Here is a 27,685-nt window from a genome sequence, read left to right on the forward strand (position 1 = left end):
ATAAAAAATTAAAGAACAGAGATAATTCTGTTTACAGAAGGAGCTAAAATTTCAGGCCACTCTTCTATATTTCCTAGCCCTACCCCCTTGGTTCCCAATATTGGTTCTCACCCTTGGTTCTCAACATCTTATTGTTCCTTATGAAGTACTTAAAAGTATAAATATCTTAGCCTCACCCCAGCCCAATTTAACAAAAAAGGGTGTAGCTAAGATCCTGATATTTTTAGGGTCATCCCTAGGTGATTCTAATGTGCAGTCTGGGAGGACATCACCATACTCTCCCTTGCTCCTAGCTTGAAGTGCTTCCTCTCCCTCTCTCTCTCTCTCTCTCTCTCTCTCTCTCTCTCTCTCTCTCTCTCTCTCTCTCTCTCCCTTCCTGTCTTTCTCTCTCCATCTCTCTATCTCTGTGGTTAGGACATCTCTGTCCCAGTCTTTCTCACTTTTCATCAATATAGTTAACTCTTCCCTTACTGTAGTGATCCATGGTACAACACTGACAGGTCTCTTCAAGAACCTTGGAACATTGTTCTTGACCTTTCAAGTACGTCCAGCACAGGGCCTCACAGGCAGCTGGTGAGACACTGGCGTTTCCTTTGGGAGGTTCTTCCCCTTCCATAATCCTTACTCTCCATTTTGCCAGTGAAATTGTGATATAACTGCTGACCTCAATATTAGAGCATTGATCTCCATGTCAAAATTGACCTGGAACATTTTTGGCACTTCTTGAGTGTATATTTGTTCAAAATAAGGACCCAAGAATAATGACAAGCAGTCATACATTAGAACCAGTTTAATTACTATGCTAAGGAGTAATGCAGCCATTAATCACGCCATCTGTGTGCACAAAACATTTCCATGCACACCTCTGTTGGTCATGTAGAGAGGTTCAATGCCTCGCCACAGCTCCCAGGAAGCTGCATGAGCCTGCTCCATGACCACTCCAGTCCCACCTTTTTTCATACCATGCTACACTCTACCCAAGCACAATGAACCTCCTTCTGTTCTGTGGACTCATCATGCTCTTTATTGTTGGCTCAGGACCTTTGCCTTCCTATCCTCAATGTCCAACTGCACTTTCTTAACTGGTCACTTGAAGTCCCATTTTCATCATTACTTAAGCTGGAAAGCTATCTCTTCCCGCTCTCTCCCTTTTACAGTTTAATACTCTTCCCTCTGCCCTCAGCACCCAGTACTCATCTCCACCACAGTTACGTCCCACAGTTTTGAAATCACTCATGGCTCTTTCATCTGTCCTTGATCTCACATGTCCTAAAGCAGGGACCATGTTCAATCTCAGCCCCAAAGAGGATGCAAGTGGGTTATGCAGGCACACACCTGTAATCCCAGAACTCTAGGAGGCCAAGGTAGGTGGACTGCAAGTTTGAGACCAGCATAGGCAAGGTAGTGATTTAGTGAGACCCCTATCTCAAAAAGTAATAATAATAAAGAATAAATATCTGCAGAATGAATGTTCTGACTTGGATGTTTCTTGAATCTTTTATGTATCTTTTTGATTTTGACAAGAGGTGGTATTAGACATGTTTCTCTTGACTCTCACAAATCCTGCAAGACAAATTCCTCAAAGATGACAACTTTTAGACAAATGATGTTAACTTGAAATGTGTACTAAAATTCTGTCAGCCAGCTAGCAGGCTGGGGAAGTCATCTGCAGCCTTTCTACATCTGATAATTACTGCGTGTGCTGAATGATTCTACTTTGATCAAAAGGTATATATATTCATCCTATTATGTGTTTGGTTCCCACTGAGAACATTAGGAATGGTTGTGTCTGCTCAACATCTTCTTTATTGTTTGCAACATAATGGAAGAAAAATTCTCAGCCTACGAGCACAAAGAAGGATATAAGCAATGTCAAAGTCTTCACTGAGCATTCACACAGACACTTTAAGGTGGGGGATCTGAGGACATTTTGTGGTCAGTTCTGATTGTACCTAGTTTCTTCTAAGGAGCAGTCAAGGGGATGTTTGCACTCCCTCTATGCTTGTAACAGGTCAGAGATAGGAGAGGCTCTTCTGAGATAGAAATGATGAACCTTGTTTGTACCAGTCCTTTAACTGCTTTAAAAAGCACCACCACATCGACCTCCAAGTTATTGCATCACAATGCCAGCAACTCAAAAGTAACACAAAGTAGAAACTTAAATGTATTAATTTCAAATTATAGAAATGCTCAAAATCATTCATTGCCAATTTTGTTTGTTTATTATTGCATCTATGCAGTTAAAAGACTCCTGGGTTTTGATTGGTCCCTTCTAAGACAAACCTTCATCTTTCCCATCATGTTCCATGGAGAAAAAATAGAGTACACAGTTCAGTTGAGTCTGTAGATAAGTATTCTCTCATTTAATTTTCTCATTGACTCTTTAATGTGATAGTCTTTTCATTCACTACTGACAGGTGAGGAAACTACGGCTCCAGAAGGCTAACATGCTGGAAGAAGACGTGCTACTCCTAAGTGGCAGAACTAGGGCAGAAATCCAGGGCTCTGCATGTTATCAGCTGCAGGGATTCTGCATTGTCCTGGGAAGTTACCAGAGTCTGTTTCAAAATGAATACAATTATAACACCTTCTATGAGTGTGATTTTCAGACTGCTGAAGGTTGAGCCCTGGTTCTACCAACTAGCAACAGTGTGGCCTTGTGCAAGTCTTTTCTCCTACTGAGGCCCAGTTTACTCATCACTGAAATGAAAAAATGGAGATAATCACGGCACTTTTCTTATGCACTGTCATGTAAAAATTAAACATCATAATGCCAGTGACATTTTCTTTGGGTATCTGACGCCTAGTCAGGACTCGACACCTCTTCTTAGTTCGTAGTTGTTGTGATTTTTCCATAAAGGACGCTGAGGTCAGCAGAGAATTTCTGTGGTGTACGTGTGGCTTTCTTAGACCATTTCCCAAATGAAGGTGCTTAAAGATTTTAAGGGAGAAGGACTTGGTCATGGGATAAACACCATTTTTTCAGACTTTCTTCTTCTGCACATCTGTTTAAATTTCACACACCACTATAGCTACCTTGAGGACTGCTGGAGAGCGATGTCTGCTGTTGGATTCCGGGACTCTATATATCACCAGATTAACATACTTTCCCGTTGGGTCACTACTCAGAGGGTTTATGTTTGATTCACTGGAGAGCATTGAGGGGAAGAGGTACCCAGCATCAAGCAAGATTAATGTGTAGATACCAAAAGAGACTGTGAGTGATAACTTCTAAGCATGTGCCACTCATTCTGAATTTAAAGGTCTGCAACCTTCTTTTGGATGAGAGACTAGTAATTGCCCAATCACTTTACTACCCTAAATAATATCAGTTGACATTCATATTGTATCTTAATGCAATACTGAATATACCAAAAACATCTCATAGTTTTAGACTTACTCTTCATTTTATAAGTGAAGTACATGAGTTGGGAAAGGTGAGCATGTTCCACCAATGTTCTGGATTGGTTTGAGACCTCAAACCAGCGCACTCAGTGCATGAGGTTTCCTTTGTGTGACTGCTTAACACATTCAGGAGCCCAGATTTCTTCTCCTCTGATTGTCTTGGGTCACCTATGCAAGTGGGAAGCTAAAGAGTCTGAGGACATTGGTGGTTGGATTCCTATAGGAAAATCAGTGTGCCATATACTAACTATCATTAGAGGGTCATCTCAACTGGAAAGTAACCAAAAGGCCAAAAGAGGGTACTGAGTTGTCATGTATATAGACACTGGCCAGAGATTGTAGGGGTGGGTCTACAGGTGAAGACGCATCTCTCAGGTCCTAAGGGCACGTAGCCTTTGCTCCAGAAGAACACATTTCTCCTATGCATGTGGGCCTTCTTTCCTTCCCTCACTAAGCTCACAGAAGTGTTGGAAGGGGACAGAAAAAAAAATTCTTCACATCTTTATCTAAATCTCTGAATTGAGATTTTGAACTTAAACACCAAATGTTTGAGCCTCTGTTCTCTGGTTAATGGGTAGTTAGTTTTTTGTTTGGAGTGTGGGTAGGCTCTCAGAAATTTAAGGAACTTGAGAAGTTGGGGAAACATATCATTAATTTTTTTTCAAAATATTCATATGTATAAATTTCTGCACAGGTCCCAGAGGGGAACACATATTTTACTGCTTCGTTAGACGAAGTTGTCACAAACGTCTACACAGAAATAGGCCAATATCCTCAGCATTTTCAAATACTGTTGCAGGAGGACAAGGCTACACATTTTCTGAGAACTGTGAAATAATTCACAAACCACGCTCGTTATTCATACGGACAGCACGATAATAACACAGTGCCCTGAAATCTTACTTTACCTAGGCTGGGGTCCAGTTCAAGGGATGAGGAGCTGACTCATTAGATTTAAAATAACATTTTTCCCCCTTTCTGGAAAAAATGGAATTGATTAAAAGTGCTGCCATATCAGAGAAGACCAGGTCTATGAAAACACCTGAGGTCTATGGAGATAAATGAGAAAGAATGACTTTGGGAAATTTCTTTACTGGTGAATTTTGTATTATGTGTAACCGAATGTACGCCAGCTAGGTAGCTGACAGGGTTTTGGGATGTCCTATACCACTGCTACCCCCACCCCTCACGTAGGTACTGGCCCACCCCCTGCATGCCATGACAGTTTTTGTGCAGAGAATTTTGTGCCTCCAAATTTGCTATTTAGCCCAAATGATATCTGAATTTAATAATAAAATTTGATATATTTAGATCCCTGTATATGCACTAATTATAATTTCACATATAGTTTCCCTTAGAAATGAGATCAGAATGCTTAGATTTTATAGATGATATCTAGCTAGGTGAACATGACACTGTTGAGAAAATTCAGGGAATTAAATATCCAAGAACTGCTGCTGAAATAAGATCACTACAAAAATTATAATGCTTATAATTTGTATTTTGTTTCCCAAATATTCAATTTCATTACAAAATTTTCTAGTTTTCATCTTCCCTTGTGGGGTGTTGAATGTAGAACAGTGGTGAACCAGCAGAGTTTATAAACTGTTAGTCACTGAGTACAACTTAGACCATGTGATTTAAATGCAATTTATCCCTCCTTCCTCCTTAAGACTGGGTATTGCCGAACTGTTCATCTCTGCCTATTTGATTGATGAAACATAGCATTTCTATGTTTAATTTACATTTCTTCATTTGAATGATGTTGAATATTTTTTCCATGTTTACCAGCTATTATGCTTTTAGTGAACTATTTAAGATATTGCCCTATGCCAAAAAACATAGGCTCAATCATTCTATTGCCTTCTAATATGATATCATTTTGATTAATGAAGTTTTACAGGCCTATGTGTGTTTAGGTATTTTCCGTGAGGGTAAGTAGGAATCTGATAACAACAGTTCCTTCAGGCAATTAAAATATGAGAAGGTTGGTAGGGGAAGACATGAATTATTTTGTTTTTATTCTTTGCTGAGTTTTATATGCATATATTTCTTTGTTGAAAGTTTTTATTGACAATAATAGCCTATGTTTATGGGGTACAACATAATGTTTCAATGTATATTTATAATGTAGCATATATGCATGCATTTCTATTTATGCCAGCTTATGCATATTACTTTTATACTAAAGAGTACATTTTTAAAGAAAAGTTAACTTGCTTATTAACCTGAGAGAAGTAAGAAATCACTATGTGAGCCAGATGGAATGTATTTTCACTGTCTTTAGAAATTAGGGAGGTGGCATCCACATGCCAGAGCCCCTTTTGATAACAAGAGACAGTGTGGTGTGTAGGGACCTGGGATGTCCCATCCAAAGGCTTGCAAATCCAAATTTTCCAGTGTGCTAACCCAGGGAACAGGTTTGAGGTTGGTTTTTGTCTCTAGGCTGTCAGCTGGAAATTGCTGCTCTTGTGGGGTAGGGGGGAAAGAGGAGGAAGACACTCACTGTTAGAGTAAAAAGAACACGTAACCACCAGATTCCTACTGTTTTCATTATGAGAAGGAATAGGTACAGAGTCCAACTTTCTACTATACAGTCTCAGAAGCCCTTTCTGTTTCTTTACATCTCTCTGCCCATCCCTCTTATGAATGCAGGTGTGGATCCTTCACACACCTGGTTAGGTATAGGTGCCAAGCCAGGGACCAAATGCCATTTTAAAAGAAAACTTACATGTAATTAAAACCTATGCCTGTGAAATACTACCATTTTATTAATGCTGCTATAGATGACTCACTTCTAACAAGAAAAATCTTCTTTCAGAAATGCTAGGTTTCCTTGCTTAGGAAGCCAGCTGAGCTAAGCATCCTGTCTTTTAAGTAAGCCAGGGTCTGTTCTGGAAGAATAAAGCGACTTTTACAGTTGGGAGGGAAGGGGCTGTAGGCCACTTCTGAAGCATGTGCCCTTGTTAGCCACAGCAATTAATTACCACGGTATTCCACTCTGCAGAGAGGACAAGTAAAAAGTGACAGAACCAAAATAGGTCATCCTCTCCATCCCCGAAAATGCCTACTAGATGTGAATAAAATCAAGGACTCAAGCTTTTTCATACTGCGTTTGTTCTGGAAGCCCTCTAGATGATTTCCAAACTGCATTTGAGCCTGCCATGCCAGAGAGATATTAGAAATCACATCACTACTGGGTCACTTGTGTGTGGTTTGACCAGCAGGTCTTAGGAAAATCCCTGGATAACGGGCATGCGAACTACCAGTTGAACTCAGAAAACCTAAAAGCCATTCCTGAAAAACAAAACAAAACAAAATCTAAAAGCAAACTGCTCTTTGTATTCTATAGCTTTATGACCCAGAAAAAAACACTTGAGAAATACTATAAGTTCAATCAGTTACTTGTTGCGCAGAACTTCTCAGAGCCTTTGATATGCTATCATGCTTTGAAAAGCTAAAAAGGGGCTATTGAAGGTGATAGTTCTTGTATAAACTCAAATTTTCTGTGAAAAACTGATGTAGAAGTCTAAATTTCATTTGATTTTCAGAAGTTTTCCTTTACCATGGCTGTATCTAGGGATTATGATGATCCACAAAAATTGATCCTGTCTTCCTATATATATACACACAATAAAGCTAAGATAATTGTACTAATAATTTCTATTGGTTTATTGAAAGGAGCAGTTACTGCTTAATTATTTGATCAATCTTACATACCTATATCTGGCAATCTGAGCAACTACTTTGAAGATAACAAAATGTAATATAACAACCATTGTTAATTTCCTATCATCTTGTTTCAAAATTCTGTATCATTTATACTGAGTTTTGTTTTGTTTTTGGATTTTTCTTATGCTCTTTAAAATAAAAAAAGTTGATTATGTCTTTTTCAAAGGATCAATCCTGAGAAAGCTTTTGCAAAGATTCTGATTTAGGAATCTTCAGTGGCTAAATTAAAAAGAAAACGAAAACCTAAATCTGTCAAGTAAATTGCACTTTCTTCATTGTCATACATTGTGAGACTGAATGCAAATAGTTCGTTGGAAACATGAGTTGAGACACTTGATGGATAGATAACTACTGGCTGACCTCATTCCCACTGTCCTTTTGCTCTTACCCTCGCCTCTCTCTTGGTGTCCCTTTTCCCACCACCTGCCTCTTCTCCCTGTCTGTCTGCCTAGACATGACTCTTTGTGTAACTTTTTTGCTCTCCTTCTAGAGGCCTAAGCACAATGAGCCAGCAGCAAAGTGTCCTGTTATAGCATGGATTATTTTTTCTCATGAGAATAATGAGGAATCTGATATTTTCACTATACTAATATTTTTTGAGAACTGAAATTTTAATTGCCTTGAAAGACCTGTAAGCTCGTTTCTTTGTACTCCTCACTGTGATTGGATCCAGTGTAAAAAGGCAAGAATACCAAGGAAATACTGCCAGTGATCTGTCACGGAAATGGTCATCACTGACCCAGAAAGAGAAAGAAAACCTATAAACCTATTGTGCAGATTTTTACTAATTAGAGTGAGGATAAAATCCACAGCGCATTAAAGGTTTCTCCCACTAACCAAGAAGTGATTTTCCCTCACATATCTGTCCAAGTTAAAAATAGATACAAATTGCAAACAATAAATTTGAAATAGAGAAAACTGCATGAAAAGATCACTATAAAATTGGCATTTTAGTCCCATCCATCCTGCTGTCACGCTTTCCACAATAAAACTCCAACCATTCTAGAAAACTGAAAGCATTATTTACAAAAACTCTTCTAATTACTGTGACAATGACCTTAGAAAGCTCAAGCAATCCCCTCTATGCATAGAAAAGGAAGAGGAAGGTAATGCTCAAAATACTAGATTCTTCTCTAAGTATGTGGTTGGGTTTTCTTCCCTGCTCACCCAGATATTTTGCACCTTACAAGAAAACCTTTGGAATTTAAAATGAGTGTATGTGACATACTCATTTGCTTATACTTGATAAATGGGAGCGCTGGACTTTCATAGCCTACACAAACTTTCTGATTACCATTCCTGGCTGCATGATTTTGAGCCAGTCATCAAATCTCTCTGTGCCTTGGTTTCCTGATAAATATAATGGAACTGACAGGAAGTGTATACCTTAAAGGGGCAGGGTTAGAATTAAGCAAATGTACAGACTTGGGAGATCGGCATACAGTAAACTTTAAGAAAAAGATAACTATTATTATTATTATTACTGATAATGATATAACAGTATTAATTACATTCTATTCATTTAAAAATTTTGTGATTGGTACTATTTTTAATTTATAAATCAATTTGTCATAAAACATAACTTCACAACTGCTGTCAAAATTTATTTTCATTGCTGTGTATCATTTTCTTGAAATAATTCTGCCCTTAAATAAGTAGACATAATAAATATAAATAATACAAATATAAGTATAAAATAATATATATAAATAAGTAAATATATTCTTATGTCTATAAATATTTACTGTGTTTTAACTTTTAGTCCTGAAAAGTAATTGGAGGCAACTAAAAAAATGGACATTATAATTTTAGTTGGTCTCAATCATAGATATTGTGTAAGGATCTAAACCTTCTTACAGAATAATTAATAATTAGAAGGTAACAACATTTCTGTTAGAAGAGTGCTAGGTGCAGGTACAGGGTATAGTTATTTTATAAATATTTATAAATGACTTCCAGAATTTAGATTGGTAAATATATGGATTTTTTTGTCATTTTGAGACAGAGTCTCACTATACAGTTCAGGCTGGTCTTGAACTCACTTTGTAGAGTACAGGTGTGCACCACCACACCTGGCTTGTTTTGTTGTTTTATATTATAAGGTAATTGAATGTGATTTAGAAAATAAATGGCCACTAAAACATTTCTCTAAATGTATATTATACTTTTGAATACATTGCTAAGGTTTTTATCCCCTAAGTTTTGTCCCATTTTACATAATATGGTGTGAGATTCTAAATCTTAAAGAAATTCAATATATGTTTCTTTTAAACTTATAGCTATTCTTCTGTTTTTGAAAACACTACAGAAATCATCTGCTAGAATTTTGGGGGAAACAAATAATAATTGCCACATTTACCATTGACAATGCACACGATAGGCCAGAACATGCTTAGGACACATGGAATATATGCATGCATGCACTGCCAAGTGCTACCATGTTCAGAGGCTGATGTCTTTTTTTGTAGGGAACTGATGTTAAGGAAACGCAAAAAAGAGTGTAATTGTGCCCAACTTGAAAGGACAGCTAAATAAATGGAGGTGTATTCACCCCCCAAATCCTATGTAACTATTAATAATAATTTTTAAGAATATTTATTAACTTGGGAAATATTTATCATATGTAAGTGACACAAGCCATCAATAAATCAGTAGTATAACATTTTAGTTCAGTAAAATACCTGTCATGTAAGTTTGATCTTTTATGGCAGGCTAACTCTAGAAGAACATATAACATGTCATCATGCAACACAATGGTAAGTTCTAAGCAGCAGCATCATGGGTGAATTTAATGTGTGGATGGACTTTCACGTTTTTAAAAATTCTCATAATGAACATCAATTGCTGAAGATAAATTACTAGCATTAGTGATATCCAGCATTAGTGTATCCAGCTGGACACAACTCCACAAAATGATGATAGCTAAGATATCACTGTGTTGAATTAATATGAAGCCAAACTGCAAAACAACACCTCTCTGTAGAATTATCTTTACTCATTAATAAGATAATAAACATAGTGAGCATTAGAGACAGATATTGTGCAAAGCATATTATATACATGATTTTCTTATTCCTCACCATAGCCTTATTAAGTAGCAATGATTTTTATTCTCATTTTACAGATGATGAAACTGAGTTTAGGAAGCAAATGTGCCTTGTCCAAGGACGTTTTATTAATACATACAGCTGAGAGTACACTGTATCTAATTTTTCAATCTGTGATTTTAATAGCTATGTTGAAATTGTGAATTTATCTCCATACTTGATATTTCTTTTGCACACAGTGATCTAGGCCACAAAAAATTTTGGTCATAGCAATGTGTAGACATGCTCATACATGCAACATATTTAAGGACTTTAGAAGAATGCTCTGTTAGCAGAAACATCAGCATGAGACTGTTAAATACTCTTTTTTGGCTTTTGTTTGAATAAGCTGTATAAATGGCTAGAGAATTTCTAAAATCAAATAAACTTGTTCGAAGATCAAAGTACTACTGTTATGTGTGGCTTAACTTCTCCTATAAATTTAGGGCCAAATACCGTTTCCCCTTTGCCAGCATTGACCATGCATGGCTGTCTGTGTCTTGAATCCAAAACCTGAAGGCAATCCTATTTCTAGATCATTAAAGATAAAAATGAACTGGAAACACATGGAGATTTATGGTGAACAGCCTTGGTGCTTTCTCTGGCAAAGAACAAGAGAAACCATCATGGTTTTATGTTTCACAGTGTTTGTTGGCTTCTGGGGCCAAAACTCCTCCTGCAAGAGAGAAAAATGGCTTTTCTGGTCCAGCTGCCTCCCTGCCCTGCCGTAGTGGTACCTCATAGTGTGCCTGTGATGTGGAATAGGCACTAATCTTCATGGCGCTTCCTCAACCTCAGCATTATTGACATTTGAGTTGGATCATTCATTGTGGGGATGGTAGGTGGGCTGTGCTGAATGTTACAGGAGGTTAAGTAGCACTTCCCAAATTTGATGAGTTTGACAAATGCTTAGATTCTAAGTGTCTCCAGATGTCACAAAATGGTACCTGGGAGAAACTGCCCCAGTGGAGAACCATAGCTGATAATGTATTCACAAACCTGGCTTTCCATTCCCCTTTAAAAATAGCTTGACCTTCCTATGCAGAGAAACGGACAGCTGTGCCTGCCATGCGAGCTCGTCCCTCTGGCTGTGGTTGACTGGGTAAAGGTTGACATGTTAAGCCACGCTGAGCCAATGGCATTCCATCTTCTCAGAAAATGTATTTATGACACAGTAACTGAATCAAATATATCTGGGCCCTGAAGTTACACTATCATGCCAAGTGAGATCAGAGTCATACCATGGAGATAAAAGCCTTATACCTGTCTCCTATTCATAAGAACAAAGAAAAGTCTGTCCTATGAACAGAGAAAATGAGACGACAGCTGCCTAAAGAAATTTAAGTATCACATGAAGTTTGGCTGAATTTCCCATAATTGGTTCACTGGGATTTCTCTATTTTCTTAAAATAACTGCTACTTTATTTGCCTTAGTTTGAATGTCCTTCTCTTTCTAAACATCTTGGTTCAGAATGAAAATACATAACACAGCCAATCTAGAAAACCTCCTTCAGCAAGTGTGCTTCCCTTTGTAACCTAGGAGGGACACAAAGGTCCACTTGGCCTGCACTCTCAGGTCCTAAGTCCTGCTCGGGGGCCCTGCGAAAATAAGTCATTTCTCTGAGTCCTAATTTCCTCATTGAAAAACTGGAAGATCAAATCACACCCCCTTAGAAATTATGATAAAGATGGAGAAAGAGAATTTAACTCCTGTGAGCCATGAGCTAACTCACTTTTTGACATAGGTTCTGGGCAAGACTTGATAATAAAGTCCGTCATTCTCGGTTCAAGAGTTAGTTATCTATGACTTGCCAACCATTGGAGCAGAGGAACGCTATGTAACTCTTCTCAGCCTCAGGTTTCTTATGTGTGAAAGGGAGGGAGAGCATATCTCCTGGTGGAGGCCGGCCTTCGGTGTAACCCTCAGCGATACCTCCTGCTGATCATTGAGTGCGGGCACTCCATTCCTACACTAAATAGGGTGTGGCCAGGACCATGCAGTAGAAATCATGAAGTGTAACTTCTGAGGCTGGAAACACAGAGCATTTTCTTGTTTCTGTGTTGTTTTCTTGAACGACCCACTCTGAGGGAAGCCAGCCACCACATTTAAAGGATATCAAACTCCTACAAAGAGGTCCACACGGCAAAGAACACAGGCCACTTGTCAATATCCATGTGACCGTGCCTGCCTGAAATCATTGGCCAGCACCAGCCAGACCTTTGGGTTTTGATTGCAACTGTGTGAGAGATCCCAAGTCAGAGTGTCCCAGCTAAGCTAGAGTTTTTGATCCACAGAAACTGTGAGACAATATTTGCTGGTAAGTTTGGAGGTGATTTGCTATACAGATGTAGATAACGAATATAATGCCTTATAGGATTGTTTACAGGATTAGACAAAATCATGTATGAAAAGTATTCAGCACACAGCTTGGCCCATGCTGTACCCAAAGCACCCAGCGAGGTGCCTGCATTACAGGGAGAGCTCGTTAAATACCTTTCGGATGAATGTGAAGTAGTGTTCTCCTTACTATGACCATCATCATTCTATAGCGCTTCAATCTAAAATCACTTCCCAAGGAGACAGACCTTTAAATTTTTTTTGACTCAAAAAATTTCTTTCTTTCTAAAAAATGTTAAAAGAGAGATACTTAAAGTTAAAACGATCACATGTTTGAGTCCATTTTGTGCTGATATATGAGAATACCTGCAACTTGGTAACTTGCAATAAACAGAAACTTGTTGGCCTACAGCTCTAAGGACTGCCAAGTCCAAGATCAAGCAAGGCCTCAGCACCTACTGAGGACTTTCTGGCGGCATCAACCTGGGCCCACGGGTAAGATGCCAGGGAGGTGAACTCAGCTTCCATAAGGCATTGATCTCACTCATGAGGGTGAGTCCCTCATGGCTCAGTCACTTCCCAACACAGCCACCAGGAGACACTAATTCTAATGAGTTTTAGAGGGTTCATTCAGATCTACCACTCGAGACACAAGAATCTGAAGTCTCTACTGAAGGTTGCCATGGTTGGCCTTCCAGCCCTCTAGATGCACCTGAACCATGTTTAGTTTGAACAGAAAAACATCAGGTGCATCATGGTCACATAAAGCCAGCTACTCACCATCAACACAGGAAGGCCGGTTTCTGGTCGTTCCGGCGACTTTCCCAGGTAGACAGGAGCACTTCACTGTTTGTGACCGCTCCTCTATGCGATTCTTGTTACAACATCTGTGTGCCGCTATCACTTCACATGTCCCTCCTTCTGGCAAGACAGAAAGAACAGGGACACTGATTAGAAATAATGCCATGGGCAGTCAGGCCTCTGCAAGTATGTGTGGCGCTCTTGGGAAAAGTGATAGAGATGAGGCAAATAGTTCTCAGGAAGTATGATTCTGAAGGGGCTCCCTTGTGTAGGCATCATCTTGGAGAAGACAAACATTACTGTGTTATCCTTGCAAAGCAGCAGAGGACATCAAGAGACAGCCCAAAAGACGTGATGGCCCTGGGCAGAATGTACCCAGGAGCAAAACAGCAGGGTGTGCCTGCTACTGGAGCACCACGGAAAGAGACTACCTGATCTAAGCATGATATTTTGAGAGCTTTCACTTATGATGGCTTTGCCTTGAAGATTCTCTGAACTTCATTCAGGACCATGGATATCCCAGTGATTTAGACCCTGCAATGCCAATCAAAATGCCTAAAAACCAGTTCTCTTCCACTGTCTGTCTGCTGTCAACACAGCTGATCTGAAAATCTAGGCAGGAGTCATTTGCCAGATGCAAATCACACCCACAGATGAAAGAAAGAGCTATTAGAGAAAATGAGTGTGGGCTTTAAACGTTGTCTCCAATTGCGGGCCTGGGTGTATGACCTCGCGTAAGTGGTCATGGCTCCTTCACACGCTCACCAACACTAACTGGCATCCTGCAGTGTGTCCCATGCACGCGAGCTCCTGGGTCGGGGTCAAGGCTGATAAGCATTCGGGTAGGGATTTCTGATCTGAAGAAAATCTGCTTGGCCAGGTCTCTAGGGATGCAAAAGACAGCCTGGTGTGGCCAGAAACCAGACATGAACTTCCCAGGATCAAACTTTGAATTCAGAGAGAATGGTTTACATTTGACCAGAATGGGTCCATAACGTTTAGGATTCTTGGTATTTAGAGTCAGTTGGTAGAAACACAGTGAGCATGTGTTAAATGGCCACTATATGCAAGTTACTGAGTTAAAAACTGTAAAGGACATGTCTGCCTTTCATATGCACAGGGGTGCAGATGGAGAGTCAGGAAAATCTAGGGGGAAGGTAAGCGGGGAGGAAGAACAGAAGACTTAAGATGTAGCCTCATCCCTGAGAACTCGCAGTACAGCTCAGTGGTTCTCCATGCAGACAGAGCAGCTCTGATTTTGCTGTGTCTTCCCAACAATATTGCAAGTCTGGGATCAGTTTTTTATTGTCATCACTGGCGGCTCAGGGTGTCAGCTTGTGGGTAGAAAGCAAGGAACATGCCATAATGCTAAGAAAACCTTACCCAGCAAAGAAGGGTCTGGTTCAAAATGTTAAAGGCAAGACTCAAAAACTGGTCTCCTATAAAAGGAACATATCTGAGTCTGACTTTAGGTAGACTAATTCTGTCTCTCAATCTGATGGAAGAGTTTGGCTTTCAAACTGGCCTGGTTAGTTTGAGTCTCAGCTCCTTTAGTTACTGGGTGCCTTACTTTCCCCATCTGTAAAATGGGACTAATCATAGCACCTGTAGCATAGGGTGTGTGGGTATAAACCGAGGAACACATGTATAGGGGTTATACCAAGCCTGACACGTGATAAGGAGTCTCTATATGCTGCCTATGATAGCTATATAAGGTCACAGCAGGTATTTCTTTATGGATGCCACTCAGGAATTTGGCAAATATGATTTCTCCAAGAACACTCTCACCTGCCTCTAATTCCTCTGATGCCTTCAAAGTCTGGGTTTTGGTCAGCTTTCTTTAGTTTTCATCTTTTTCTGTTCTAGGATTTCCAACACACACACACACACACACACACACACACACACACACACACACACAGGTCCATTTACCTCCCCCTGAGCTCAGTGTAAAGGTCAGTTCCTTAGAGAATGTCCTTTTCCTTCTAACTTCTTTCATTCTACCAGCCCTGACATGTTTCCTTGTACTTAGCTGATCATGTCTATGCCCCCAGCCAAACTGTAAGCTTGCTCAGGGTCATGGTCACGGTCACGGCAGGTCTAACAGCCTTACTACCATCAACCACCACTGTAGGAGCTCCATAATGCTTGGCAGAATTACTAGATGAATTAACTGAAATAAATACTGCTAGGGAAGCACCAAGTGTTGTGGGCATATGTGGGATGGGAGACCCCTCCTTTCTGAAGAATCAGGATGTTTTTAGGTTAAGACTCAAAAGATGAGGCTTCAACAGATACTGAGAAAGGGAAGACATTTCATTATTGTGAGAGTCTGAAGCTTTTTAAAGAAAAACTTTTTTATTTTTGAATAATTTCAGAATTTCAGAAGATGTGTGAAGGTGATACTGAAAGTCCCCAAATTTGCCACACTATTATTTCCAATTTTTTCTCTTATCATTAAAATATTTAGTATGGTACATCTGTTTTAATTGAATTCATATTTATTCATTATTATGAGTTAAAATCTAGGCCTTGGTCACCTTTCTTTAGTTGTTATTGTTTTCTGGCTAAGATCTCATAAAGAATACCACACTACATTCAGTTCTCTTATCTTCTTAGGCTTCTTTTGGCTGAGGAACTCAAATAATCTTTGTTTTTATTTCCTTTTTGATGACCTTACAGTTTAGGGAAATACTGGTCAAGTACAGTGACTTCCAACTGGAATTTGTTTAAGTCTTTTTTCATGAATAGACTGAAGTTATGTAGTTTTGAAGGAAGACCATGGAGGATAAAATGCCATTTTCATCACATAATATCAAAGGCACGTACTATCAGTGAGGCTTATCCCTGTTGATGTTCATCTTGTTCACTTAGCTGGCACACTACTTGTTCACTTATAAAGTTACCTTTGTACTGTCATTTTCTACAGTGTACTCTCTGGAAGGAAGGTACCCTGTGCAGCTCAAATTTAGGGAGTGAGAAGTTATGCTGCACCTCTTCCGGACTGTAGTATCTCTTAAAATTATTTTGAGTTCTTCTGCATGAGGGATTTTTCTCTTCTTCATCTTTCCAGCTATTCAATCATTTATTAGTATCAGTATGAATGTGTGCCTATTTATTTTATACCTTATATTGTAATCCAGCAATAAATTAAGGTTGTTGTTCAGAAAGTTCCAGCAGGGACTGTTTTATGAGAGTCTTCATTTAGTTTCCACATCTCTTTCACACACTGTAATCATTGTCGGTTAGTTCTGTTTTAGTTTCAAGTACTTCTTTAATTTCTGACCTTTTAAGGTGCTCCATAATCATCTCATTATGCATTTCCTGGTCCTAACCAAGAGTCAGCCTTTCTTTATGAAGGTGATCAGTGAATTAAAAGATATACCAGAGCAGATGGAACTGAAGTTTCTTGCACATGTGACAAAGAATTAAACCGAAGAGGGCTTCCCTCCCCAGGGATAAAACTGGAGCCCTGAATAAGGATTTCAGAGTCAAAGACTGGTGTGACTTAAATCTTGCTAGGGGGCCACCACTCTGGCAGGTGTACATAGAAGGGTTTGGAGAATCACAAGGTAGCAAATAAGAAACAAATAGGCATTGCAAAACTCTGACCAGGAAGTAAGAAGGCTTGAACTTGGATTGTGGGAGGACACCTCATTATGTCCACTCACACAACACTGGCATTAGAGTTAATGGGACCCTCCTAATCATATATCACACTCTAACCCAGATGCCTGCAATCAGGTTTCTTTAGCTTTTTGCTGTCAGCTACAACTGCCTTCAGTCAAGTCAGTAATAGCTAGTTCTGTGCTTCATGAAAATACCACTAATTTTAAAGTCACCACTTGACTTTAATACAAGACTAGAGCAACCTTTATGATTGAAAATAGCACAAGACATGTGAAAGTTCCTATGATGTGTTTTGAATCTTATTAGATTTACAGTCAAGCCAGCAGACACAATGACGGATACCCCAGATCACCCTAGTTCTTGTAGTACACTAATGCATACGGGCCCCCGAATGGTCACTGGGGAACTGAAGCTTGTTCCTTCCAGCACACGCCACAAGAATATTTTTTGTGCTATTCTCAGAGTCTGTTTCCATTTACTGAGCTCTCATTTGGGAGCTGGGCACTATGCCTGGCACTTTACCTACATCAATTACAAATGTCCCAGCAACTGTAGAAGACATTGCTTTCCCTTGTAGATGGAAAGCAGAGGCTTAGAGACATTGACTAACTTGCCCAGTGTCACACAAATATAACTCTGCTCTATTAGGTTTGAAAACTCATGGTTTCTCATCTTGTCACAAGTAGTCATTCCGTGTTGGTGAAAAACTTATAAAAAGAAGTCTGGTGTGTTGCTTAGGAATGGTTACCAAAGCTAAGCATCCAAGTTGCCTCTTTTCCCACCAGAGTGTCTCCGACCTCATCTGCTTCCCCTTTCTTCTTCCTATTTCCTCCAGGGACACTGGTGACCTTGGTGGCTATTGTGTTAACCTGCCAGATACAATCCCTTCCTGGGGTTTTTGTGTTACCTGGGACACTCTGGCTTCAAGCAGACTTCTGGCTCACTTGCTTATAAATGTCATTTCATTACAGCCATAGTTGAACATTCTATCTAAATAAATCACCAGTTCCTTAGCTGACACTCAAGAGCTCCCTTACTTTAGTCTACATATACTCTCCCGGCCTCTTCAGAGCACTTAGCTCTTTAAAATGCAGCACATAATTTACTTATTTACTATACTTATTGTCTGTATGTTCCATATTGGAATGCAAACTCCTCAAGGACAGGAGGAGTTTTATGTAATTTCTGTGGTCTCATGTTTTAAACAATGTTTTCCATATTATCAGGGTTTTAAAAGGATTTTAATAGACATTTCACTTAATCTTCAATACCCTTCAAAGAGAGAGATAGGACTGTTTGTATCATCCACATTTTCTAGTAAGGGTGCACATTTAGAGCAAGTGCATAGCCACATAATCAATGCTGATAGTGGTAGTAACGGAGTTAAGGATTTATTACATTTTCCCATGGGCCTAACACCATTGTAGATATATTGCAAAACTTAAACTCATTTTACTCTACATTTTCTGAGTGCATGTTTACAGTACACAATGTTTACACTCCTTGTGTGGGGTTGGTACGTGCATGTACCACATCTCAATTCCTTTTTTTATCCCCTTCCTCTCTCTTCCCTTCTCCCACCCTCCATCCCTTGATTCCCTTCTCCTTGGAGAAAGATCCCATTATCTGTCTTTTATTTTGCCCTTTATTTGGAATTTTGGTTTCTCACACAAGTGAAACCATGTGATATTGAAGCTGACGTGTCCGGTTTATTTTACTTCACATTACGGTCTCAAGGTGCATCCACTTTTTTTACAAATGAGTCAAATTTATCTTTATGGTAGAGTAGTAGTCAACTGTGGGAAAAGTACACTTTCTTTATCCATTGAGCTGTTCATGGAGATATAGACTGCTTCCAAGATTGAGTTATTATGAACTGTGAGACAAAATACCCAACACCTAGACTTCAAGGAGGAGAGGTTTGTTTTGGCTCACAGTTTTTGAGGTTTCAGTCCGTAATCAGCGGCTCCAAGGCAGATGGTATCACAGAGGGGCATCACAGATGAGAGAAAACAGTTCATGGTGCAGAGGGCGGAAGGGAGGAGGCAGCAAAAGCAGCAAGCAGTGAAGTAGCAGCAACAGCAGCAGCATCCTGCCTCTCCTTTTATCACTTCCAGGCCACCTACCTCCCTTTGGGTGGTGCCACTCAAATCCAGGGTAGGCCTTCCTGTTATCCACACCCAGTACCATACCAAACCATCACAAGTGGGATAATTTAGTAATCACATGCCCTTGATCCCACCATCACACATCCTAGACCCAGCAACCTCTGAAAAGCCCCATGTATGATTGCATGAGGCTTTGAGGGGAGCATCCAGATACATCTCATAACACATAGTGTTGTAATAGTTTGCATTACTATCACCAGTGTAAAAGGATTCCTTTTCCCCTATATCCTCAGCCACATTTGTTATTATTTGATTTCTTGATGATGGCCACTCTCACTGGGGTAAGATGGAATGTCAATGCTGTTTTAATTTGCGTTTCTATAATGGCCATTGGTGTTGAGCATTTCTTCATTTATTTATTGACCATATGTAGTTCTTCTGTGAAGCATCCATTGCATTTTCTCATTTTTAGATTGGGCCTTTTATTTTGCAAGGGTTAATTTCTTGAGTTCTTTATATAGTTTGCATATTAGCCCAGCACAATGAAATTCTTATTATACCCATTTTACAGAAGCAACATCTAAGATCAACAGTGACTTACAGATATGATCAAAACTGAATATTTCAAAACAAATTGTTACAATGAAAGGCATATTCCTAGTACTCTTTTGCAAAAAACTCCCCTCACTTCAAATCACTTATCCCATTGTTCCTGCCACTTTATGAAGCAGCTTATACTTTATGTTTCTGGGAATTTTTGTCGAATGAAAACATTACGATGTGTACTCATCCATCCACCTTATTCACTGGAGCTGGTACCATATGACTTCTGGCTCTTGCCCAAAGTCAAAATGACCACAAAAAGTAAATGACTTGAATCCATTCAGGACATCTGGACAGTCACAATAGTCCAACTAGAGACATTCACAATAAAAGGACTTCCAGAACTTCTTTAAGAGCAGCAAAAATGATGGGGTAAATGTGTCTAAGGAAGCGGGAGTATTTTGAGCGGGATTAGTGGCAATATGTCCTTTACTGTGATGAATTGAAACAATTTGACATTCACTGTACTTTTGATGATACCTTATTAAAAACTTGCCTACATTTTATCTACCAAGTTCCTGGCAACATACGGAGCAGACCCTCTATCTTCTGACCCCATATACATTACTTTTTACCCATGCTGCCCTGACAAAACATGCTACCATTTTTCCTGAAAAGGCAGGAGACCTCAGTAACTGGAAATTGACAAGTGGTCCATTTTTATTAAAACTCTGTATATAAAAAAATCAATGACCCTAGGCCACATTTTGTTGGAGTCAGAGAAGACAGATTTGGGTTCAGGAATGCAGGAAGGTTTTGCTCTAAATAAAAGGCTCATCTGGTCTTAATAAGTTGAATTATGGCCTCAATTACACCTCCTGCTTGGGCACTCTGATGCACGGTCCACACACAAGGGTCCCAACACTTAGAAGATCTCATTGACTCATCAAAATGACATCTCTTAATTCCAAAGGTTTACCTTTTTGAGTGACCTAGCCACTGTCAACCAGAGCAATGTAATCTTTTAGTACATCCTGTGACCATGGAACTTTGGTCCCCTGGATTCTGTTGACAACGTGAAAATATTTCCTTGCCAAGAAAAGGCTCACTGATAGGTGCAATCCTTTGTTCTCAGGTTAGGTTTTCTTTGGGCTCTATGGATTACTCGAGGGGCCTCAGTTACCTTCAATGAAGGAAAATACACTAATATTCTAGTTACTTATTTTTAACATACAGTATAATTGTCTGTTCTTTGAAGTAATTCTTCTGCTAGAAAAAGTGAAAACAACTGCACTTATGTGATTATCAGCTCTACAAATCTACTATTAAATTACAAGTATTTGATTGATGGATAGACGTGAAATGTAATTGGAAAGGTTAGATGCCTTTGGCATAGTACAGAAGCTTGTAAACATAGCCCATCCCCCAACTTTTCCTATAATTTTTGCCTCTTGGAATATACAGAGTCCACATTTATAGTGGCCCATTCAGGATACAGTGAGAAGCTGGTCAAATTCAGTGAAAATGAAATGTTTGACTTCTATTTTAATCACGAGAGAATTTCTGATGATTCTCTGGAACTGACTACAATTGCTCATTTACTATTGTGCTTGTCAGCCTACTGCTTGGAAAAGAGGAATGGAAAGCAAAATTTACCCCCAGCGATAAGGAAGAATGAGGTTTGTAATAACCCTTCCTGGAAATTAGCAATCTGTACCCTTTAACCTATTTTATTTGCATTTTAAGATTGCTCAGTAAACTATCCTTTCAAATCTAAGCAACTATCTTTTGAAAATCATAGCAGTAATATTAGCCAGATAATGCATTGTAGGCCTCTTCTTTGGCACCAGTGCCAATGAATCCTAAATTTTATCTCAGTCTAAGTCAAAATGATTTTAAGATGGTCTATGCCTTCTCAAATCAGAGCTGGTTAAGTGCTCTGAAAAGTGAGCTTCCCTTTGTTGCTTATGGATTATCTGGAAAATGAGTGCTTCTAGAGTTCACCTACCACCCATACAACTGGCAAATAAGACAGACGAAGTCATCTATAACTAATGGTAGAAGATGTGGCAGGAATAACATCAATATGAGTGTTGTCTGTGTTATTCAGATTTTCCAGATTATTGCTGCTGTCATCGCTTTGTAAAAAAACACATCTAAGATAATATATGAATAAAAAATTAGCCTGATATCCTAAACCTAGTTCTATGCAGCATCTTACTGGTTTTTTGCTCTGATTGGGACATAAGTTGAGTAATTATTTGGCTAATGTCGGCCAATCTGAAAAAGTTAGATGTTCTAGTTGTATAGCAACTGCCTATCCTTGCTCTATAACAAGTCTTCAGAACAGTCCTCTCACCTCTCTTTCCCCTACCTAAGTTTGTGCAAGTGGAAGGGAAAGTTCCCCACAAGGGAGCCCTACAGAGCATCGCTCTGGTTCCCCTCTTACTCTTTCTCTTGGGTTTGTCAGAGACCTGAGTGCATTATCAAACCTACTTTTAACAGGGAAAGTAAGTTTCTAATATCCAGGAAGGAGCAAAAGATAGCATTTCAAAATTATTTCTGGCAGCAGCAACTCTTGCTGAGGTGGAGAAGTTAAAACAATGCCAAGCCCAATATGCTCCTAGTAGTGATTCCTTCCCAGCTCAATGCATCACTGTCTTACCCTATACAAGTGCAGAAGCATGAGAAAGATGAATTGCTAAGGATAATGTTTCTTTTTAAAAAACTCCCCTCTGATGACAATTATGGGTCTTGATGGAAAGAGAAGTATGAGGTTAAGAAGGACTGTCAGGAAGATGGCTAAAACCTGAAGGCTGGCATCATAAACCAGAATTCTTTCCCACACTGGATATATAATAAAAATACCTTATACAAACCAATAGGATCATTCTGGGCCACAAACTGGATCACACATTTAGAATGGGCACCTATGGGAAGTTGCTAGTGTCTAGTAGTCCTTCTCCACTGCCAAGGAATTGAACTTTTTCAGTAGTATATTCTGGTGTTGAGTTCATGTCCAAGACTAAACATAGACAAGCAATTAAATGTTATCACAACAGCAGGTTTTCTGGGAAGGAAAAAACTATGCTAGGAGAGTTCATATATTGAAATAGAGATAACAACCTTCAGAGAAAACCCAAAGGAACATAAGTCTGAACCCTATATTTGGTGTGCTATGAACTTGATGTGTGTGTATGTGTGTGTGTGTGTGTGTGTGTGTGTGTGTGTCCCTGTACTCGTGATTCAGGTCTTCCTGTGATCTTCCTGAACCATCCTACAAGTTACACTCTGTTGTTATGTGATTCTACACCTCACACAATTCTTCCACAAGGTTATTCCTACTGCATGATTCAGAATTTTTAAATACTAATTTTTTCTAAAAAAGGCATAAACAGCAATTTTTCTGTTTCACCATGGTGCTAACCTTATACTAACCTTGGAATCTGGTACATGTTTGGTTTGTTAATATTTGTTGAATGAAAACTTTCTTCACAGACTAACTTTTGACACTTTGGATGATCAAACTCAATTGTGTCAACTTGATTGGCTTGGGATCAGATAGGGGCCTGGGGAAGTAGACCTCTAGGTGTGTCTGGAGGCAAGACCTTAGGGCCTATCTCTGGTCTCCTCCTCCTTTTTCTTTGACACTCTTCCTGCTCTGTTTCCTGGCTGCCATGAACTAACTAACTTTCTGTCATAATGTATCTGCCTTGAAGCCAGTCCACCATGAACTGAATCTCCTAAAATCGTGAGCCAGTTTAAACCTCTCCTCCTTTAAATTGCAAATGTTGGGTATTGTGTCCAAATTAAAGGAAAGCTACTGAATATAACTCACTTTATGACCTCATGGAAAATTTTGTGTTTATAGCATCACTTCCAAGTGGAATTTTTGGTTCATCTCCTGGTCACCCTGTTTGGCTAGACCCTCCATCGTGGTAGCTACCCCATCTGTGTTCCTTCTTTATCTTGGTGCTTGCAATAACAGCAGAAGCTTACATATCAAATGACTAAATGATTACATGACTGCTTGATGGAAGGAGTAAAGCAGAAAAAGAAGCAGAGGAAAGAAGAAGAGATAGAACGCACCAAGAGTAAGACTAAAGAACAGTAGGAGAAGAAAGACTGAATATAAATTATTCCTCTTTGTGGAACTTTTCCTGAGTATTCATTATGTGTTCTCTTTTGAGCTTGAATGACAAATGTATCTTGTGCAAAGAAGTGATCTCCTCATGCACCATCTAGAAAAATTAACTTAGAACTTTGGTTTTTGAGTGAACTCAAAACACATGAAAGAAAAGTTATGCATTCCAACTGAAGTAACATAAAAAAGAAATAGCAATTAAAATAGCCATAAGAAAACATTAGCCCATAATAATAGGAAAAGATCTATGTTTATTGTTAACAGCAATTTTGGAGCAAAGGAATAAAACATAGATTAAGGAATGTAAAGACAGGCATGACTATTGGGTTTTGGCATTGTCACTTTATTGCAAGTGGTTTCTTTCTTTAAAAGCTGTAATATGCAAGAAAAAGCACAGATTTTTCTGAGGTTCATTTTTATAGAACTTCTTAATCAAGACCTTAAAAATAGCTCTCTTGGAATCTATTGTGGCGGATGTCAGAAACGCATGTTTCAGACTGTGTTAAAAATTCTTTATTGACCCAATGGGCTGGAAAGAAGCTCTAAGCATCTTTGTCTGTAAATCACTGACAAGATAGACACTAATGGATCTTTAAGCATGTTTTGGTGGAGCAGGGAAAAATGGCTGCTTGACTTGTTTATACTTGAGACTAAATAAACAAGCACTCTCTTCCAGGGCTCTGAGATATGTAGAAAATAGAGAAATGTGGAAAAAGAGAATAATTCTGGACAGAACAGTCAGGCTTGAGGCAACATCCCATAATCGGCAACAGCACAAAGTCGAGAAGCTAGCTGCCAAGATTCAAGTACTGGACCTCATGTTTCCTGTTATTTTTCACGCCACACTTCAGGTTTTCATCTTAAAACGTGGATATTATCAACTGTGTAGTGTTGTTCTGAAGATGAGATTGGTATGGGAATTAAGTGAGTTTAGGCCCAGAGAATATGATAATGCTTGATTCAGGGATGGCAATCTAGGTAATGGGTTGGACATCAAATCTCAGAATATAATATAACCATCTCCCTATTCTCTGGTGCCAAATATGCTTATCTGATTTATACTTCCATTCAATACATTGCCAATAAGTGAAATTTTAGAAGTGACTTTTTGCCAAGGGAGGAAGACATTCAAAGTCTGCATAGCTGCTAAAACGACTAGAAGGGAAGCTTCTATTCCAAAGTGTGGTGTTCACTCTAGAAAGCCATGTATGTTTCTGGAAACTGAATCACAGCACCAGTGATCTAAGATAAGTAGGTTTTATTCTACTACTGTGGCTGTGACACTTTCAAAATGAAATGAGTCATAGAAAATAGTTATGACTGCCGTTCCACTCTAAAGGGCAACACTTTCAGTCTAAATCATCATAGGTTCTTCCTTAGATGTAAATGAAGCTTATTGGTCCAACTAAGCAAAAGTTGGTCAGGTTTTCCTTCTTTATTGTCAAAAGGTAGCTATCATATGGAAATAATTTCTAGAACACAGATTGGTGATCCTATTTTATACAATGAACTTTTTCTGGCTATGTTAATTTTCTTAGAATTATGTGAAATACTGACAGGAGAGACTGAATATATTAATATTAAAATGATATTCAAATAATCAGTATCACTTGGATTACTACCGATATGTAGTTGAAAGCAATTTATAATGTCTAAGCCTAGGTCCTTCATAAGTAATCTCTATCATTAAGAGATGTTGTGAGCATTTTAGATCATATATGGCAAGTAATTGATACACCAAGTAGCACACAGTAAGTGTATTATACAGAGACAATTCTTGTTATTATTAATTATTAAACCCAGCTTCAAAGGTACTGCTGGAGTTTGGAACATCTGACTTGAGTTTTGGTGGAAGGACAGAACTGAGAAATATAGAAAGTAGGCACATTTACCTTCCCGGTTCCAGACCTGTCCTACCAAGGGTCCAAGTGTCTCAACTATTCATGAACTGATAGACATCTAATGTGCTCTTTCTGTTGCATTCTTGTTTCACCTACTCAACTCTTAATTTTTGCTGTTTCTTTATGACATGCATTTAATGGCATACAAATGTGAATACAGGCTCAGAAGGAAGCTTAACAACAATTATAAACTTTAAACTTCTCTTTAAATGTGATGTTTCCATTTTCCTTCCTGGTAAGCATGATAGATGTTAAAAGAAACACAGAAAATGAATATACACAAATATCTTCTTGGAAACAAAGTGCAGACAACAAAACAAAGACAACAGTGTAATTATACTAAATCTATCACCTCTAAGTCATAACTATTTTATGACATATTTTTCCTCCAGCCAAATGGAAAACATGCTCCTAGGATCACGTGGCTGAGTTGATTTGGGTGCAAAGATAAGGTTAAAACAAAATGTGAGGGGGCAGGGGAAAAATGACTACAAAATACTGATCCCAGAGAGAGGCATTCTCAGTTTAGGGATGGATGCCCATTGGTGAGTCCTCTTTCTGAGGTACAAAGTGGATGTTAATTGCAAGCCCTTTCAGTAGTACCCATATGGAAATCACACACAAATCCAAAGGCATGTTTTACTTTGATTTATGGGAGTGATAGGTAGAAAATTCCTAAGTGAATTATTACACAGTTTGGAAATCTGTGACACAAACACTAACAATATTTTTCTCATGTCTACCAAATTCTATAAGTAAGGGTTTGTGAGGAAGTGTGGTCACTACAGTATTAATGGCTGAGATTTTTTCAGTCTCAGTGGGTCGGCGGGTGGTAGGATGGGTAAGAGGATGATGTTTGAGATTCGATTCTAGAGCCAGTCTCATTACGTTTCAATACTACATTCATTCTTTATTAACCTTAGGAAGATCATTTAAATTTTCTCATTGCAGTTTTCCCATCTCTAAAGTGTAGAAAATACTAGAACTATATAAGGTTTATTGTGAGTATAAAAGTATGAACACAGGCAAGGGACTCAGAACGGTGAAGAAACATAAAAAGAACGCAAAAACTTGCTGTTGATGTTGTGACTATTATTTTTAGTCATGATTGCTGCATGACTATCTCTCCTCCCCTAGGGCATATGGCACTTCCTAGCCCCATTTTGGAAGGAAGAGCTGTGTGACTGTGGCTAGTCAACCAATATTCATGAAATTGAAATATTACCACCACGCTGAGATTTACAAAGCCTGTTCAAGCCCCTCCATGCGTCTCTTCCTGCTGGTGTGGTGGCCAGCAATATTTTAGATCAGAGATCAGCAAACTCTTTCTAGAAAGGTCCGACTGTAAATATTTTCAGCCTTGTCTGTTAGGGGAGACTACCAGATTCTGCTATTTCATCTTGAAAGTAGTCATAAAAAATACATAAAAAAATAAGTATCACTGATGTTAATAAAATTTTCTTATGGAAATAGAAACTTGAATTTCAAGTAATTTTGTTAAGTCATAAATAATTCCTTTTGAATTTTTTTAGCTATTTGCAAATGGAAAGGCCATTGTAAGCTTTTGAACCATGTAGATCTGATGGTAAGCCCAATTTTACCTATAGCCATAGTTTGCTGTTCTCTGTTTCAGATGATGGCTTCTCCTGGGATTCATGCCCCCACATAACTCCTAAAAACACAGAAGCACTGCTAAATCACAATCGGTATGTTGTGTGGTAACGCAAGAAACCTTTGCTGATTTGAGCCAAGAGACATGGGGGGTGTTTACTGTTGCAATAGCCTGGCCCATGTACTCTATTAATGTTTGAGATGATGAGCATAAAAGAGGTGCTTTGAGATTTTAACAGTGCTTAAGTAACATCACAAATATATTTAATTAAAACCATGATGACAGGGTGCAGATATCTCTAAGGCTTTCAGCCAGTAAACTAGTCTTTCAAATTTTTGCCTTCTCTGAAGAACTTGAACTAGATAATTCTGCTCAATTTTTGCCT

The 27,685-nt window shown here is 38.8% G+C and overlaps 1 protein-coding gene and 1 pseudogene across 2 annotated transcripts in view; one reads left to right on the forward strand and one right to left on the reverse strand.

Moving 5' to 3' along the window:
- The window catches only part of LOC102025807, a 70,261-nt pseudogene extending 67,637 nt beyond the window's left edge, over positions 1–2,624 (forward strand).
- Positions 1–27,685, reverse strand: part of Fam19a1 (family with sequence similarity 19 (chemokine (C-C motif)-like), member A1) — a 485,469-nt gene that overhangs the window by 91,873 nt on the left and 365,911 nt on the right. Inside the window, exon 3 of one of the 2 annotated variants that reach the window (XM_005383818.2) lies at positions 13,342–13,479. In XM_005383818.2, the coding sequence (XP_005383875.1) occupies positions 13,342–13,479 (138 nt within the window). Of the gene's footprint in view, positions 1–13,341; positions 13,483–27,685 lie in introns of both variants that reach the window. The other variant, XM_005383817.2, reaches the window with a different exon arrangement.

This window comes from Chinchilla lanigera, unplaced genomic scaffold (genome assembly GCF_000276665.1).
Source record: "Chinchilla lanigera isolate Chin_1 unplaced genomic scaffold, ChiLan1.0 scaffold00020, whole genome shotgun sequence".
Taxonomy (NCBI): Eukaryota; Metazoa; Chordata; class Mammalia; order Rodentia; family Chinchillidae; genus Chinchilla; species Chinchilla lanigera.